General features: G+C 39.2%; 2 protein-coding genes across 3 annotated transcripts; one reads left to right on the forward strand and one right to left on the reverse strand.

Moving 5' to 3' along the window:
* Positions 1-3,223: 3,223 nt before the first annotated feature.
* LOC132975630 (cytochrome c) lies at positions 3,224-6,985 on the reverse strand. The gene is made up of 3 exons (XM_061040320.1): positions 6,833-6,985; positions 5,146-5,320; positions 3,224-4,474 (listed from the first exon to the last, which is right to left on the reverse strand). The coding sequence occupies exons 2-3, from the start codon at positions 5,312-5,314 to the stop codon at positions 4,329-4,331; spliced, it is 315 nt and encodes a 104-aa protein (XP_060896303.1). The 5' UTR covers positions 5,315-5,320; positions 6,833-6,985; the 3' UTR covers positions 3,224-4,328.
* A 1,603-nt stretch (positions 6,986-8,588) lies between these two features.
* rbm45 (RNA binding motif protein 45) lies at positions 8,589-17,350 on the forward strand. Of its 2 annotated transcripts, XM_061040321.1 has the most exons (12): positions 8,591-8,869; positions 8,984-9,324; positions 10,307-10,429; positions 10,934-11,060; positions 11,173-11,298; positions 12,756-12,926; positions 13,250-13,379; positions 14,590-14,683; positions 15,099-15,259; positions 15,600-15,675; positions 15,880-16,019; positions 16,785-17,350. In XM_061040321.1, exons 2-11 carry the CDS (start codon positions 9,049-9,051, stop codon positions 15,994-15,996), a joined length of 1,401 nt encoding a protein of 466 aa, XP_060896304.1. In that variant the 5' UTR covers positions 8,591-8,869; positions 8,984-9,048; the 3' UTR covers positions 15,997-16,019; positions 16,785-17,350. The 2 variants fall into 2 exon arrangements, with proteins under 2 accessions (XP_060896306.1, XP_060896304.1); XM_061040323.1 differs by having other exon boundaries at positions 8,589-9,324; positions 15,102-15,259.
* The last annotated feature ends 219 nt before the right edge of the window (positions 17,351-17,569 follow it).

Here is a 17,569-nt window from a genome sequence, read left to right on the forward strand (position 1 = left end):
ATATGCTTAAAATACATCATCAGCAATACATCAATAAATCATCATATCTTGGCGGCACAAATCACTTGTGTGTATTTGGCCCTTAAATGTACAGATAATCACAGAATAATAAAGCAGAGCTCACTCTTAACATGACCATTTTTCTATGCATTTAAAACTTAAACATAATCTGTGCTTCGTCCTTTTGCCCTAAACGTGACATGACTGTCACGCATTATGTTGTGAAATACAATCTTTGACCACCAGGGGTCAGAATACCTCCATGAGTTGGAATGACTCGTGACTTCCACTGTCTTAAATGTGCCTCCCTCTAGTTCCATGCATGTCCTGTTTGTCCTCTCTGTCTGAGTGTTTGTCATGCGATCAATTCCACCCATCAACCCAATCAACCCGATCACCTTGCAATTCATCCGCTTATCCAGTCTCCGCAGTATTTAAACCCCGGGTTTACACACCTCTTTGACAGAATGGTCAGTTTGCCAACATGTTGCTGACATCAAGGTCAAATTAAGCTCATGTCAGAGACTAATCCTCATGTTTGATTGAATCCTGCGTTATCCCATACTTGGCTGTGCAGTTGTCTCTCTTTGTTCCAATTCACCGGTTTCATATTGATCTTAACCCTGTCACTGGTTGACTTCCATCATATGGGAATCCAGCCAAAATCACAGTTTTCTAAAGCATTCTGTCAAGCTCTGGGTGCACTAACCAAACCTCTTAAGCTCTTACCTGTAATAAATATGCCAACAACTTTCTGAACTGATTGAAATTTTTTTTAAATCTCAGTGGGTTACCAGTCACCTCTGTTCCCCTTCAAATGAACCAGCTTTCTCCTTGGTACAAAGACATCTCTTGGTCTAGAAGGACACCTTCTCTGCCCTGCTTTACTGGGTCAACATGCTGACCCTAACCTTCAACAGATCCAAGCTCCTTAACATAAACCAGGCCAAAAAAGTGTGTCCCTCTTTCAAACATAAACAATTCCTGTTTGTCCTTTCTCAGTCTGTAAGAGTTTTCTGGATTTGGCAATCAATTACACTCATTCTGCCAAACTTGGCACCTGCAATTATTTTACTCATGTTGGAGCCTTTGCAGCGTCAGTAACTCGGCCAGATTGTTCACTTTGCCAACGATATAAAATGTTGTAAGACTAACCCTGGTGCTTTACTCCTATGTAATCCCATTTACCTGTACTATAAATCCACTGTCCTCACAGGATCCCTGCCATCCTGATTTGTCTAGTTGGGTCTTATTTATCTTCAGTTCTCAAGTCATTGAACATTTTCAAGCCTTGGACTGTGTTCTGTTTTGTGTGTTAGGACACCAATGAAAATTAATCACCCCTGTTTATATTTTTGTACATTTACCTTCTTCATTTGATTACTGCATAAAAACTATTACTTAGTCTCCATGCACATTGAAAAAAGTTTTCAGGGGCTTCTTTGACCTGGAAAAAAAAGGCAAATTCAAAACTAATTTTTAAACGTTAACTCCTACCATTGATCATGTTTTCAGTCAAACTATCACGCATATTTCCTTTTAATCTAATAATATTGTAACACTGTGTAAGTTCTTTAGTAACATTATATAACAATGTGTAAGGTATTTTACCTGCTCTTAAAGTGTCTTGAGATAACATTGTTATGAATTGGCACTATGCAAATAAAGACTGATTGATTAATAGATCATTTTCTCCTGTGATATTTCCTGTGCCGAAGTTGTAATTGTAACAATGTTGTGATCTGATATGTTGCAGATATAAAACGTCTTTATTCTGATATCAAATGTTTGTCTAACGCATATTTGTACCTTTATGGTTGCTATTGACATTCGTCATGCAGTCCTGCTTGTGCCAGTAACCTGACTTTTGTCCTTGGTTACCCTCTTCTTTAAGGTTGTCTGCTTTGCCATGCAGCTGTACAGTCTTGCCATTCCTGCCATGATTTATGTGTACCAGTAGGCCTACATGTTTATCCCTGCTTCCCTTCTCCTGTTGCCTTGGAACTTAAATGAACTGCATGTAAGTAATACTGTCCTTGCCAGGGAGCTGTGCTCTTTTCTCTTTACCTATAAAAGAGTTGGTGTTACGAAATACTCAAAAATTTGTAATACCAACTTTGACCACTAGGTGTTACTAACTCTCCATGAATCTGTCTTTGACATTATTCTAGATTCTTCTCTATTGAAATACCAGAGACTTTTAAGTGATAGCTACAACTACACATAACAATTACATCTTGTTGAATAACTGCAACTATACCTACTGTATTTCAGAGGAATAACCCCAACAGCTGTTAATCTTAATTATAGTTTACTGCTAACTTTATTCTCATCTTTTATGAGTGTACAGATCTAGCAACACAGCCGCCTTCACTCAGCCTTCTGTTGCCAGGCAGTGTTTTAGCAGGTTTTATGAAGACAGATCCAGATTGATCCAGTTACTGTACACCACTGCTGTCAGCTGAGCTTTGATCGAAACGTGACAGGTCACAGAGCAGAGCTGGAGCTGTCCTCAGCTGGCTCAGTTCCTAGAAAGAAGTCATGAGAAGTGCAGGGTTATATAACATCAGCAGTGTGTGAGTGGGCGTGGCTCTCACAGTATGTCATTCACACTCAGCCTGAAGTGATGATTTGTGTAAGCACAGGACAAAGTGACAGAGCATTGCATTTAACTTGGTTGTAGAATAGACCTTGTTTGACTTATTTAAACAGGGAAAACTAAAATCAAAGTGTTTGCCCTCATCATTAAGAGGATGAGCTTCACTTCAAGAGACTGAAAAAATAAAGACAACACTCAAATAATTGATTAAGGCCAGTCTGAAGTCATACTTACAGGATAAACTGTGCTCTTGGAGGATTTCATGGTTTGTATAAAGAATATTCAGCATTAAAGCTTATTTACCCTCAGCAACACCTCTTTAACTTCACTACATCTGCAGAGACATGGTATTCAATTGTTTAACAAGATCAAATTGAGCACATTAGATTGGATTAGAGGTATCAATTTGTACTGTTTCTTCGCTTCTACACCATTTTGACAGATTCTCTTTCCAGCTAAACAATATACAGCATTGGGTCTTCATTGTTATAACAAATAAGTAACTGGATTTAATCTCATAAACCTTATCAAGTGTAAAATATTCACCAATATTGTCATTAAATACTTGTAATATCATGTTTTGAATTTCACAGAATTTGGAACACCTTGAAATGAAGAGACATGTTCACATTGAAGATGTTTTTTTATTGATCCTTCATCCATCCTGTCCACAACTACACACTATAGCTTCCACATTATATTGTTTCTTCGCATACAATATTGCTGTACATGAAGACAGCAAGCAGCCCCTTCATAATATGTTACAGACTTAGTCTCTCAGGTTACAGTAAAATAAGTTAAAACATCTCTCAGGCCTGTGAAACCAGGTAAATAACATCTTCCCTCGCTGCAGATGGTACCCAGTGCAGCAGCTCTACAGCTTCGATATGCAAGTTACAACCCACAATTCTTAGCTGTTAGAAGGCAGAAAACAGTGTGTGACCCTAAAACCTTTTTTAAAAACTCGTACAGAGTGTGATGGCAGGTAGGGGATACAAACAGAAGCTCAAAAGGGGCTGCTTCAGCAACCGTACAGATCAGGCTCGGCTTAAGAGTACTAAAATGCAATATGAGGTTTTGTTGAACATTTTAAAAGACAAATAGTCATTCTGCTTAAGAGCTTTCATGGCAAGTGATCGTTTCTCAACACAGATAAATATGGGTAGACGAGAGGGAGTGCAGAATGTTAACACTGCAGCATCCCCCAGGTCAAAGGTCAGAAACTCCAGTTGGCATGAAAACTGGTGAAAGTTAGAGAACAAGCATCTGTCAGCCACCTAAAGTCTCCATTTTCCACCCTGTATCACTTTGATGTGATCGATGGTATGAGATTTAAACTCAATAACTTTAAAAAAAGGAGGGTGAAGGCATGTCTCTGCAAACAGAATGTACCAAACTAATGTTGTTTTGAGAAACAGAATAACGGACAGGAAATCTCTCATTGTTAGACATTTTAAATAATGATTAGTTTGTTCCTCTTATTGCAGTAAAAGAACAGCTTAGCCAAAAGAAGAACAGACTGTGGTTTTATGTTTAGCCACTTCAGCACCATACAGAGAAAGTGACACTTGGGTTTTTTGATCACAAGTGGCACTTTTCGTACCGTACACAACAGTAACCATGTGAAAAAATGACTCAACATAAAACCAGGTTAAGAATGTGCATGCCTAAAAACAAAGCAAACAAATACAGTAAAATTACATTAAATATTCAGGTTTTGACGACTGGCTCATGATGTTGCAGATTTCAGGTATGCAACAAGGTCTCCGCGCTCTCCCTTCTTCTTGATGCCAGCAAAGATCATTTTGGTTCCTGGAATGTACTTCTTAGGGTTCTCCAGGTACTCCATCAAGGTGGCCTCTTCCCAAACAATACCTGAGACCAGACACATGATTGGTGATTAAAGACAGATTTGAACAATCTGATCAAGGAAACTAAGAAGGATCCCGAAGTTAGGCGGATGACACTCCAGATATCAGAGGGCCCAGGCTCAACCTTTTAAACCTTCAGTATGAGCTGCTAATGTCATTAGAGGTGAACGAGTTCACCACAGGAGACTGTCAAACAGCTGATAACACTCATTATAAATAGAATACATAACAAACATGTTCTGGTTTCAGTGCATCATCTGAGGGGATCTGCTGTTATTTATGTGTTATCATCTTAATGGAATCTCAACAGATCTTGACATGTTTGTTTGAGAGAAAATACATTTGACGATGTGTTTATACTTAAAAATGTTATAAACATATTTACTAATAAAAGGAATAACTATAACTGCAGACTGAAGTAACTTTCACTTGTATAAAACAAAGTGTAAATAAACTAATATTCACTTGTGTTAATTATTTTTTGCATATTTGTAATAATAGATTCTGTTAATAGAGTACTTTAGTACAGTTTAGACCCTGTTATAACTTTATACTCAATTTCTTCTACAAGTATTACTAAGAAGTGTGACATACTATGGATATGTGCCCTTATAACACAGAAAATACATTGTTGTGAGTTCTTGTAAACTTCATTTAACCCACGAGAGAACTGACCTTTACTCTTGTTGGCGTCTGTGTACGAGTAGCCCTCTGCCTGTCCGGTCTTACGACCAAACAGACCCCAGAGGTTGGGGCCCACCTTGTGCTTGCCCCCCTCTTCTACTGTGTGGCACTGAGCACACTTCTGGACAAAAGCCTTCTTTCCCTTGGCAATGTCTCCCATAGTCGGCTGGAAGGACACAAGAGTGGAGACAGGACAGACAATAAGTCACATATATACCGTTAAACTGTAAACAGTACACATCATGAGTTTAACTCCACTTTGACTAATAACATGTGTGAATGTTGATCCTTAAATACAACTGCCCATCTACAGTATCTATTCATAGCCCATGGTTATGGGAGGAGGCTCATCTGCAGCCCCCGACGGACGCCATCTTGCGAAGGTCGTCTAAGGTGATAACTTTTTTTTTTTTGCAGCGGCAGTTTTGCTCTTATCAACATTGCATTCGTGACATCTCCCTGTACACTGGTAGCCTGGCACCCTGCCAGTGTCATTTCAGAGAAACAGATACACATGAATACACGTTTACAGAACCTGTTAGCCTAGCTCCTGTTATATCTCTGTCGTAGAGGCTCGTTCTTCCCGGCCATATTCTCAGGTAACTCTCCGGGTGGCACGGTAATTAAAAAAAAGGTTTGTCACTATCGTGTCCAGTTCAAGGGTTAAAGCTCGTATCGCTTCTGTGGAGTGCAAAGCTATCCCACGTTAATGCACTTTAAAAAAAGGTGACTAAAAAGATGGGTGACATTGTAGCAGGTGGGATGTATCTCCAAAATGTGTTACCTTCCCTGTTTTGTCCTCAAATAACTGAGGGGGGGAGGGGAGGGGAGGGGAGGGGAGGGGGCTGCGCTGAACTGACGTGACCTCTGTATAAAACCCCTCAGTAGTGAGACAAGAGAGTCTGCCAAATGTGACATTTATTGCTTAGATATGCTTCGAGCCTACAGTCTTACCTGAATTAAATAAACTAACAGTGTAACTACAACAATGGCTGCGTATCGTATCCAAGCGGGTCAATAAATGGACAGTCAACCTGATTTAAAATGACATAATACATAACGGAAAATGTCTCTTGTATATCTTAAAAGGGCCCAGTAGGTCTACAGACTTGCACATTTGAAGTAGCTTTAAAAGGCTTCAGCTTGGACAGTCAGAAACATGGCAGGGCCACCGGCTGCCACACATCCTTTCATAAAAACACCAAGGACAAAGCCTTTTAGCAATTTCCATAACAATATGAAAGTATGGTCATATTCGTTTGATAAGAAGATAATCCGCATGATTAACAGCGTGGGCAGAAGCATACCCTGGACATCCTGCTAGTTAAGATTATCTACGGATGTGTTGCCCACCCAGGCTGTCAAGGATGCTTCAATGTCGGTGTCCTGCTTATTGTCTAACACATTACAGAACCAATGAAGCACCGAGCACGTCTGGAAAACCCCTCCATACATCCTTCAAGTAAGTATTCAATACAGCATAGCCTACTATCAACGTAAATCGTCTTGGATAACGGGCTGATGAACCCTTATAGTTTACGCCAAGAGAGAAACCTAGCTGTTCACATTGGAGATCCCGTTAGCTACATTGTCTCCTTTTGTCCTTTATTTAGGCATCATAAATAAATACATCCACCTGTAATTGGTATAAACACACAAATGATATATAGAAGTTTACCTTTTTGTTGAAAATATACGGAGCTAAACTCCCTCCGGTGTGGATTTAAGATGCTTCTCGCGGCCGGTGAACGGTTTCTGACGGTCGGTAAGAAGGTCACTTCACTTTAGAGGCACCGGCTTTTGACGTCATCATCCAATCACGTGCTGCGCGAGTTCCTCTTGAATCGTGACGTGACGTGGCCCCTCTACAATATGGCCTAGTCTCATTTCGCAACATGTAAGTGTCCTTCGCTGACTTGTTATCTTCAAATTGATTTCTTAAATCGCTTGTTTCGTGGGTTATTAATGTCAAAAAATAATAATAATACACAATTAAAACACGTACAATAAAAAAATAAGATAATGTCGTTGGTTTGTTGTAGCAGATGGGGCAAGGAACTAACAAAGGAAGCCAGAATACTGTTTTAGGACTGGTCCCAGCAACTTGTCGCATTTCCTCGCTTTCATTGTGGAACTCCAGAGAGAAGCTTTATATTGGAAACGCTTACGTTAGATTTAAAATGTCTTTATCAAAAGAAAAGTATCCGTCAGGTTAGAGTTTCACTCACAGAATTGTGAAATGCAGGCAGTTTTACACATCATCATATATTTGCTGTATTGCATTTAAACTGTTTAGAGTTAAGACGTTTGTGCTTTCATAGACCTATAGCACAATGTTCAAGTTCTTCTGGGGCACACATATCGTGTGTTTATTCAAAATAGACGTGAGAAATTGAATAGGATCACCTAATTTCGCTCACTAATATATAAGTTGTAGGCCTATATATACACTGGTATGCTACAACGACAAAGCTATTCTAATCCAAACATTTGTCCTCATGGGGTTCGAGCAGCACACAACACAAGTGCCTCGGCTGTAAATCTTTCATGAGACCCTCATACCCCAACATGACATGACATACAAGTCACACGCCTCTGACGTCCCATCATCAGCTGACTGTCGTAAGCACAATGTGTGTTACGTGGTCAGTTTTTTAAAAGATAAAAATAGATATTTGTGATAGAGCCTATGTAATATTCAATGTCTGTTGAATATCATGGATCACACATATACTTTCCAATGAAGCCCTCTATTTGACAGGCCAACTTAATGGTGACTCCAAAAAAAAAAAAAAAAATATATATATATATATATATTACAAACTGTGCAAGCGATACGTAGGCCTATTGTAATCAATCGGAGGAAAATAAGGTTGCTTTGACTTTCATTATAAAAAAATACATCTTCGTAGGGATAATTCCTGTAGCCTACCTTACATTGGCGTTTTCTTTTTACTTTTTTTTTGTGTGGCATTCCCTTTCATGGTTATTAGAGGATATATATTTGACATTTTCTTTGAAATATAATTACTTGTAAATATACCTAAAGGACACTGTTTGTACATCATTCGATCATTTCCCTTTCTTGCGGATATTGTCACAACCTGGCTCAACAGAGCAGTGACAAAAGAGGGAGACCACACATAGTCGGCAACATTATTCAAAGGAGTTTAATTAACTTATTAAATTAATCAGTGTTAGATCTGTGCTGAGGTCAGTGTATATGCAGTGATGAGCGTGTGAGAGTGTATGTGTGGATGAATAAATGAGTAAGCACAAACAAACAAATGTTACCAACAGTATGCAGGAGAGAAGAGAGCGAGTAGATTGAGCAGGTCTGCTTTGTAGACTCCCAAACCAGCCAGCACAGGTGTGCTGCATTAGAGTCCTCCCTGACTCCACCCACATCTACCTGCAATAAAGAGAACACAGCCGGAAAAGGGAGACACACAGGAAGAGGCCAACCTTGAGGCCGTCACAATATGATAAACACCTTGCTCATTATTGATGAATTTCAAAAGTCTTTAGTAACCATAGACTGTATATTAATTGTGTCGTTAGTGGACAAGGTGAATTGACACTCCAGCGCAGTAGGTGGCGTTTCGAGCACCTTTCTTCGTCTACATTGATAGCTTCAGGACTGTAGGAATTTACGTGATTAACCTACTACTCTCTGTCAAGATAACAGTAGATCTTACTGAACAAACAACCCGGGGTGAGCTCATAAAAAAAAACACAAGACTGAATTCAATTAAAGGGCATCGACTTTGAAAAGTTACAGTGTCAAAATAGATTAAAACCAAGCGGATAGCTGAGAGAATAGTTGTAGTTCCGAGGAACATTTGAAGGCAGCACCAACGGCAGCCAGCACCATTAACTTGAGCGGTTATCAAGATGGAGGAGTACCCCTCCAAACAATCCACTGAAAACCTCGACGACCCCCCAAACAGCCGGCTTTTCGCGGTCACAAGTCGGTCCATAACCGAAGATGAGCTACGGGACAGTTTTTCTGTGTTTGGGGACGTCCAGGGGGTCTGGGTTGTCAAAGACAAGCAGACAAAGGAGTCCAAAGGAATCGCCTATGTGAAGTTCGCCAAGTCTTCTCAGGCCTGTTTGGCTATGGAGGAAATGCACGGCAAGGTTTTGATGGATGGGACCAAACCTATCAAGGTAAAGTTAGCTTTCAGATCGCCGAGCTAGTGTGAAGTTTAAATATTTAAAAAAAACGACGTAAAACCATAAATATAAAGTAAAAAAACAAAGTTCTGGTCAGCAACAGTTAGCATGTTAGCATTAGCATAATACGTAGAATTAATGTTTATGAATTTATAGTGAATTCAGTTTGTGCTGAAATTAAAAAGCTGTATTGTCATTGGATTGTAAATATCAAATATAGTATAGAAAATTGTATATATAGAGAGCTTATAAGGAACACAATAATTTAATTTAATAAATATTAATTATTGAGCTGTGGAAAAGGGGTAGGATTAAATAAGTTTTATACTTCTTCCTACTCCTTTTCAGGCATATCAATTGAATATATGTAATTTTCTTTTTCTTTTTTGTGAAATAATTTGAGCATTGTTTTTTGTTTGTTGTATTTTCGTGTTTTTCATTTTGTTTTGTATTTTTGATGTTTGATTTTATCAGATGTCTGAAATAAATGTAATCAATCAATCTGACTCCACGAATGATATCGAAAGTTAGAAATGCGGACATCTCATTCACCACAGTTTGAATTACTCTGCTATGTCGCCTCTCTTTCCATGAGGGTTCAAATCATTTGGATTTTGGTGTGATTTAAGTGAACGAACATTTAGGAAAGACTCCCAAAAACAAGTCCTTTCAAAAATCAATGTCATAGTCGTTCACGTTTCATTGGTCGTCATCAGCTTCCTCTGAATCCCTTTTCAAGTCCCAAAATGTTGATTTATCTTGACTGATTATTTTACTGTGGAAATCTTTGAGTAATTAAAATCAAGACCGATAAATCTAACTTCTCTACCTTACCCTCCAGTAATAGAGGTAAACGTCATGTTTACATAGAATAATGGCTGGGATTACAAATAGTATTTGAATTTAAAAACGACACAAACGTTGTCATTTTGCATTTGTAACCATTTTCCTTTTTATTTTCTGTTTGGATTTGTAGGTTTTTATTGCCCAGTCACGTTCCTCAAACAGACACAGAGATGTGGAGGATGAGGAGCTTACCAGGATCTTTGTCATGATCCCCAAAACCTTTACAGAGGAGGACCTTAAAGATACTTTCAAAGTAAGTATACTCACTCTAAACTGTGTCCCTTGTTTCTGCTTTAAAACGTTGCGTTTCTGTGTTCTCCTGTCTTTATGTATCACCTGTATTAATGACACAGATTACAATGAAAGACAGAAAATGTCAGGGAACTCAGATGGAAGATTTGCAGGTTCAATGTACCACATAAATTGTATTAATTTTTTGTGTGCATGTTGTACCAAAACTTAAAGGATGTACCATTAAAATCTTGAATATAAGACGCAGCCAATGTTTCAGATGGGAAAATAGGAATTAAAAGTGCGTCTTATAAACCGGATTTTACGGTACTTCATGGCTATACATTATTTTTAATTAGTTAAAAACAATCTACACATGAATAGAAGTCTATCTTAATTATGTACAAGCTCTGTATTTTTTTTTTTGTCACTAATATGTGAATGGAGACACAGTCCCAAATAAGCAGCTTTTATTGAACATTTAAAATCCTTTCCTTATCCTGTTGCCTCTGTCCATGTCTTACAGGAATATGGGGAAATCGAGTACTGTGTGATCATCAAGAATAAGTCCACTGGTGAAAGTAAAGGACTAGGCTATGTGAGATACCACAAACCTTCCCAAGCTGCCCACGCTATTGAGAACTGTGACAAAAGTAAGATGGGTGACAAATTCTATAGTCTTTTCTTAACCCTTGTGTTTTAACTGCTGTGGACATTTTCTGTCACTCAGAACAGACACATTAATGATGGAGGTTATGTTGGTAGCTTACAGGGCCATCCTAGCTGAACCGCGCACTAAGACCACTGTAACAGAAGACTACAGTGGAGGAATGTCCAGAGGTGAATACATGGGCGGGAATGACTCCATGAACCAGTATGCCTTCCCTATGGGTACGTTGTTGTTTTACATCATTCAGTCAGACAAAGGGCTTGACTATATGGCTAAAAAAAATGAAGTCTCTGTGTTTAATAGATTGAATGTTGCTCCTATTAGCTGCTTTCGGGAATGTTTTTCCATGGCACTGTTTTCTCTTCCATATTCAATATAGTAATCGGCCAGGTTATTTATTCAAGTTATTATGATGTAATCTTAATACTCAAGGTGGCACAGATTTATTGTTGCGTTGTTCAGACTAAGCTACAAGCAGCAAGTATACAATTTTGCTCTGTTTTATGTATTATTCTTTTACATTAAGTACCACTGTGAACCAATGTTTCTGAGTCGGTGCCCAATCATATGTCAATGCTTTGACATTGTCCCTCTGATGTACATGTGGCAGTTTTGTGCCAACAGACATAACAATACAGCAGCATAGGAAGGAGGAAGACAGCTACCAAGTAACCATGGATACTAGGGATGGAAAGATTAATTGTAAACTCGTGAAAAATCGATTCAAAGGTGTCAAGATTCACACCGGTACTCTGAAAAATGAATCGCAATAATATCGTGAGCGTCAGCAGCTGTAGAGCAAGATTTTGAAATTGAGGACGCACCACCGTCATTTAAATCAAGAGGTGTGGAAGCATTTTGGCTTCCTCCAAGACAGAAAATGAAAGAGGTGAGAAGATAACAGACGAGACAAAAACTGTGTACGAATATTGCAAGAAGACAGGGAACTACACAAACGGCACAACCAACATGATGCAGCAAAATGAGAAGCTCCAATCACTTCCCGTTATTGTGAGGAAAAAAACCCATTAAAAGTCCAAACCACACTGACAAGCGGGTCTGCAGCCCCTAAAGGAATCTTTTTCACTCATAAGTTGTCTGCAGTCTCATATTGTCAAATGAATCGTGTCGTGAGTTGGGTGAATCGTTACATCCCTGATGGATACACACTTATGGTGTGTTAACATCTTTAGGAAATGTGGCCTCAGACACTCTGTTTATAAGCATAAATAACTGAAAATAAAATACTGATGAAACGTAAGTTCTAGTAGCAGTTAGTAATCAGTAGCTCATTGTGACTTTTTGTTTCTCAAGGGATGGGTGTAGAAGTTGAGTTAAGGGCCATTTACCCAGGTACCGACAGGAAGCACATTGTAGTTCCTGTGTCGTCTTTAAGTAGAGAAACAGAAAGATGGAAGAGCTTGACGGGGCGAAGTAAAGAAAGAGGGGCAGAAATATTGTTTTTATCAAATTCCCTCAGGTTTAGATAATGTGATGAAAGATTTCTTCGAGCTGCATAAAAACTAATTTCTGCATTTTTTTTCCCCTACTTGATACTTGTTGTTGAAATGGACAGCTCAAAGCTGCACTTGTATGTGTTGTGAAGATATGTTTTGGTTTTTGCTTCTTGCAGTTGACCATTTTCTTTTAATGGACCCTGGTATTTCTCCCTAAACAGCTGAACCTGGAAACTATCAGGGGATGGACTACCGCTCTGGTGATTTCACACGGTGCCTGATGATATCAACACGGGCTGCACTTAGCCAGGAGCAGATTTTTTCTCTGTTTGACCTCATTCCTGGCATGGAATACTGTGAGCTTCAGAGAGACAATTACGGGATGAGTAAAGGTGGGTTATAAAAACACAAAGGATGGGCTTTATTTTGCTGTACATTAGGAAGTGTATAGTTAAGATTTTAATTGGTGTATAGTTTACTTAATTCTAGCTTATAATAGTTGTAAATATGTAATATCTTTATTTTATTCCTATATATTAATACTCATGTATGTTCTTCTTGTTGTGTTTTACTGCTGCAGCACTTGAATTTCCGCACTGGGGATCTTATCTTAATCAAAGCAAAATTAAAGAGAATGAGTGATGCAACCCAACTTCTTACTTGGTCTACTTTGTGATATTTAACAGCTTTCTTTCTCTTTTTCGTCTGACTTTAGGTCATGCTTTGGTCCGCTATAATAACTTGGGATCAGCTGTTTACGCAAAGGAGAAGCTGAATGGATTTGAATATCCGCCTGGAAACAGACTGGCGGTAAACTTTGTTGATGACGGAGAGGACCGCAGCAGGTACACACACATCCATGTATATTCGTGAAGCGGTACTGCACAAATAAAAGTGTTTTTGGAGCTGTGATCTAAATGATAAGACCCTGATTTATTACCAAAAGCATGTGAATTAAAATGACTTGACACGCCATCTACTGTTTGAAATCAGCTATTGGAAGGCAATTGCTGACACATCGGTCATAAAATGTAAAGAATGTTTAAACTGTCTAATCAATGCACTGTTTGACTTATACATGCTGACCCCCTCCAGCCATTTCCTCACCATCGCTTGCTTTAGTATTTTTCTAAATTATGCAGTTGGTGGACTAAGGCTCAGACCTCGGGGATGAAGTAACATTTTAATGCACACAGCACAGCAAACACTCATTCTGTGTTTGCTAATGGGTCACAATTAATGAGCACATGGAGCTGAAATGCCCTTTAAAGTTAATTTGTCCATTAATTCCAACAAAATGCCACGGATATTTAACATCAACCTTCTTTGTACGCCTTCAGAGTTACGTTTTATCGGTTGTTTAATATTCATGGGATAAAATGAGTATTGCCCCCTGTGGGCCTAAGTGACCAGGCAGTTGTTTAGTTTGGAGCACTGATGAAGAAGAACAAAAAGAGCACGCTGTTTGTTAGTGAAAAGCTAAGCTCCTCGTATGAAGCAGTAAAAGTTGTTGGCAACAAACAGTTAAGATGGAAAGACACAAACAACCCGGGGCCATCATAGTTTAAAAAAAAAAAAACACCCTGGGTGTGCCGATAGCCTTGCGGTTATGTTGTGCGCCCCGTGTACAGAGGCTTTAGTCCTCGTCGCAGTGGATGTCCGACCTCAGCCCTTTGCTGCATGTCATTCCCTACTCTCTCCTCCCAGCGTCTCCTGTCTCTTTTCAGCTGTCCTATCTAATACACACAAAAACCCTTAACCCCCTGTTAAGTTGTGCTCAGGGTGTTGGTCCTGGTCCAGATCTTGTCAGAAAAAAAGATGTAACACTGTAAGCTATGTCTTTGTACAAATGGAGTTCTTATCTGCAAATTTGGAAGACATATGTTGAGTACCCCATAAACGGTTTGAAAGTAATGTAATTAGACATTGGTTAACTTTAAGGGATTGTCTGTATACAGCCTAGCATTAAGCTAATTTGGTAGCACAGCAACAACATAATCGTTTTGATATGATGATCAGTTTGCAACCGCCTGCCTCCTTTTTTTATGTTTCTAGTCCTGTAAGTCGGATGGCAATGCAGTTGGTTGCAGCCCAGATGATGTCTGCAGTGTGGAACGGACCCTCCACCAACCAAGTCATGAAACCTCACGTGAGTACAATCTGTTAATGTCTGTGAAAAGTGTTTAATATGTCTTAACTCACACAGTGGAACCGATGATGAAATCATCATGTAGAAAATGGTCATACACATTAGAATTATTGGTTAAATCTCATGTATTTAAATGATTCCTTGCTGTGGATTTACATGAGAGGCACACGCTGTAACCTTTCATACCTTCTATTCCTCCTGTAAATAACCCCCATGGTTAATTACTGTTCTGGGTAATTATTCTTCCAGGACTCCTCTGCCACCCTTGGCTTTTTACAGTTTGAATAATTAATGTAATTAAAGCTGGTAATAACACAATAATCAACACGTCATCTCACCCATTACTTTTTTGCAGTTAGAAAAAAAAGTTTTTGAAGGTGAGTCACTGATCCTGGGTGTGTTTGTCTGTAAACAGCAGGGCTACTCTGCCGTCTCCAACATGTCCCGGGTTCAGACGGACGTCAACCTGCCCCCTCTGAAGAAGCTTGCTCCACCAGACAGCAAGTCTAAGGAGCGCTTGTTTGTTGTGTTCAGCCCCTCTCCGCTGCCGCTGGATGTGCTGGAGGATGTTTTCTGGTAATATGAAACTGTAAATGTGTATTTTCTGTGTCAAAAATGAATTCAAATGGGGCATCGGTAGCCTAGTGGTTCGTGCGCGCCCCAGGGTGTAGTCCTACAAGTGGGCAGCCATGGTTTGAATCCGACCTATGGCTCCTTTCCTGCATGTTATTCCCCACTCTCTCTCCCATCTTTGCATTAAAGTCTAGTGTTACTACAAATGACTCTGGAGAAGAGCATTACTCTTAATACTGACTCAGTTGCTGTTAGAATCATTCTCCAGATAGGCAGCGTTAACTTTAGTTCCTGCTTTAAACCTCTATTTTTCTTCTGTCTCTCTGTGCCTGTCTCACTATAGTCGCTTTGGTTCCCTGATCGAGGTGCACTTGGTTCCTGGGAGGAAAGTTGGATACATGAAGTATGCAGACAAACAGGTGAGACTCTGAAGTAATGCCAGGTAAAACTTCAAATTAAGGATGTGAAGTTGAAATACGTCAAAATTTGATTTCAGAATAGGGACAGGGATGGGGGTTAGATTAAAAGTTTGGATGAATACAGTTTACAGGAGAAGAAATGGGACTGACAGTGATTTCTCCCTTTAATAAATGTCCCTCTGTATGATCATGTCCGTCTCTCAGTGTGCAGACGAAGCCATGGCAGTGCTCCACGGTCGGGTTGTCAACGGAGTGAAGATGAAGGTTATGCTGGCTGATCCTCCCAGAGAGGAGTCTCACAAACGGCCTCGGACCACTTAGGGACCTGCAAGACAGAAAGACCGGTAAGTACCAAGTTTTCTGCTACAGTAGTATTTTATAATGATAGGCCAAGGAGTATATACAGTATAGTGTAACTGTACTCTGTGCTAAGCTTGTAATGGGGTTTGTGCAAGCATCTCAGGTACATTTATAACAAACTTACTTAAAAATATGAAGCCATTTCTTTTGATATGGCAACACTATTTTGTTTCGGTATGTTATAGTACAGTACACTTCAGGTACAGACTCTTACTTGACAGTCTTGTACAGTGGTTTCCATGAACAACAACATGTTTATGAAATTCTGACAGTCTGGTGATGATGAAACTGCAGTCTGCATAAACCAATAAGAGTTCCATAATTTTCTCAAAGGGAATCATTAGTTGTTGTTTTTTTTTTTTTTTTTTTTTTTTAAACGTTTGGTAAAAAAAAAATAGGTCAAATTCAAAAGTTATCTAAAAATGATTGTTTTCTAGTAGTGGAGTGGATCACAGTTGTACCGTGATCCATTCCACCCTCCACAGTTCACGCTGTATGTTCTTAGCGGAGGTGTGGAATATCCACTTCTATTTTAGAATAGTTAGTAGTCCTCAAATACTACATAACTTTTCCCTTACAAAACACAATCTAAAATGTTTACCTCCTAAGTGTACATTCTTTGGACGAGTTCACCTGCAGTCTTCCACACTTGTTTGGAAAGCACCACTGACTGACATGTTAACAAGTGTCTGATGACAGTCGAGTTGTTTCTGCTCCTGTGAATAACACTGTAGCTTCTTGTTCCCTAGGCGACTGTTGTCACGACACAATGACACCTGACCTGACATACAGACCGACCGACATCAAGACCATCTCCAGACCTCTGACACGACCTTTGACACCTGTCTGACAGAACCCTTCTGGTCAGTGACCATGCTGGTACTCTCTGATAAACAGTATTGAGTGCACAGTAGCATCTTGTACTCAAATGGAGTCTTAAGTAAGTACAGTTTGTGAGCAGCAATGACAATGTCATGTGTAGTTTGTGCTCAATGTCCTGCTTTTCTGCTTATTATAAGTATATCAATTCTTCCCCAACACTGCTGGAGACTTCTGAAGAAACCTTTAAGTTAGATGATTCTAAAGAGTTTTGGTTCAAGATGTAGACAGCATCTTCCTTTTAAAGAGTGTGGGGAGTAACACAGGATTTGTAAAGTTGGATCTGATCAACCTTGTTTTTCTTCAGGATCTGTCTCTTGTTTTTCTTTATGGTATGTCTTGTTATCACATGTTGATTAAAGATCAAATGTGTTCATCATAGTGTGAACTTTTTTTTTTCTTGTCTCAGTAAAAATAAAGCTCAGCTGCACATTCAGCCTGTCTCGTCTTTTCTTCTCCTGGACCTACCTGATGAATGACTTTACAGTTGTCAGTGTTGTCAATAATTATGTTTAGAAAACTTTTCACATGAATGAAATGGTTCATTAAAAACCATGGCTAAAAGCTTTGGTGTTACAAGGTTTTGCAACTTCTGCATTTGAATAAAGTTAAAATCAGGCATGGATCCAGTTTGCATACAGTGACATATCAAGTG

This window comes from Labrus mixtus, chromosome 6 (genome assembly GCF_963584025.1).
Source record: "Labrus mixtus chromosome 6, fLabMix1.1, whole genome shotgun sequence".
Classification (NCBI taxonomy): Eukaryota; Metazoa; Chordata; class Actinopteri; order Labriformes; family Labridae; genus Labrus; species Labrus mixtus.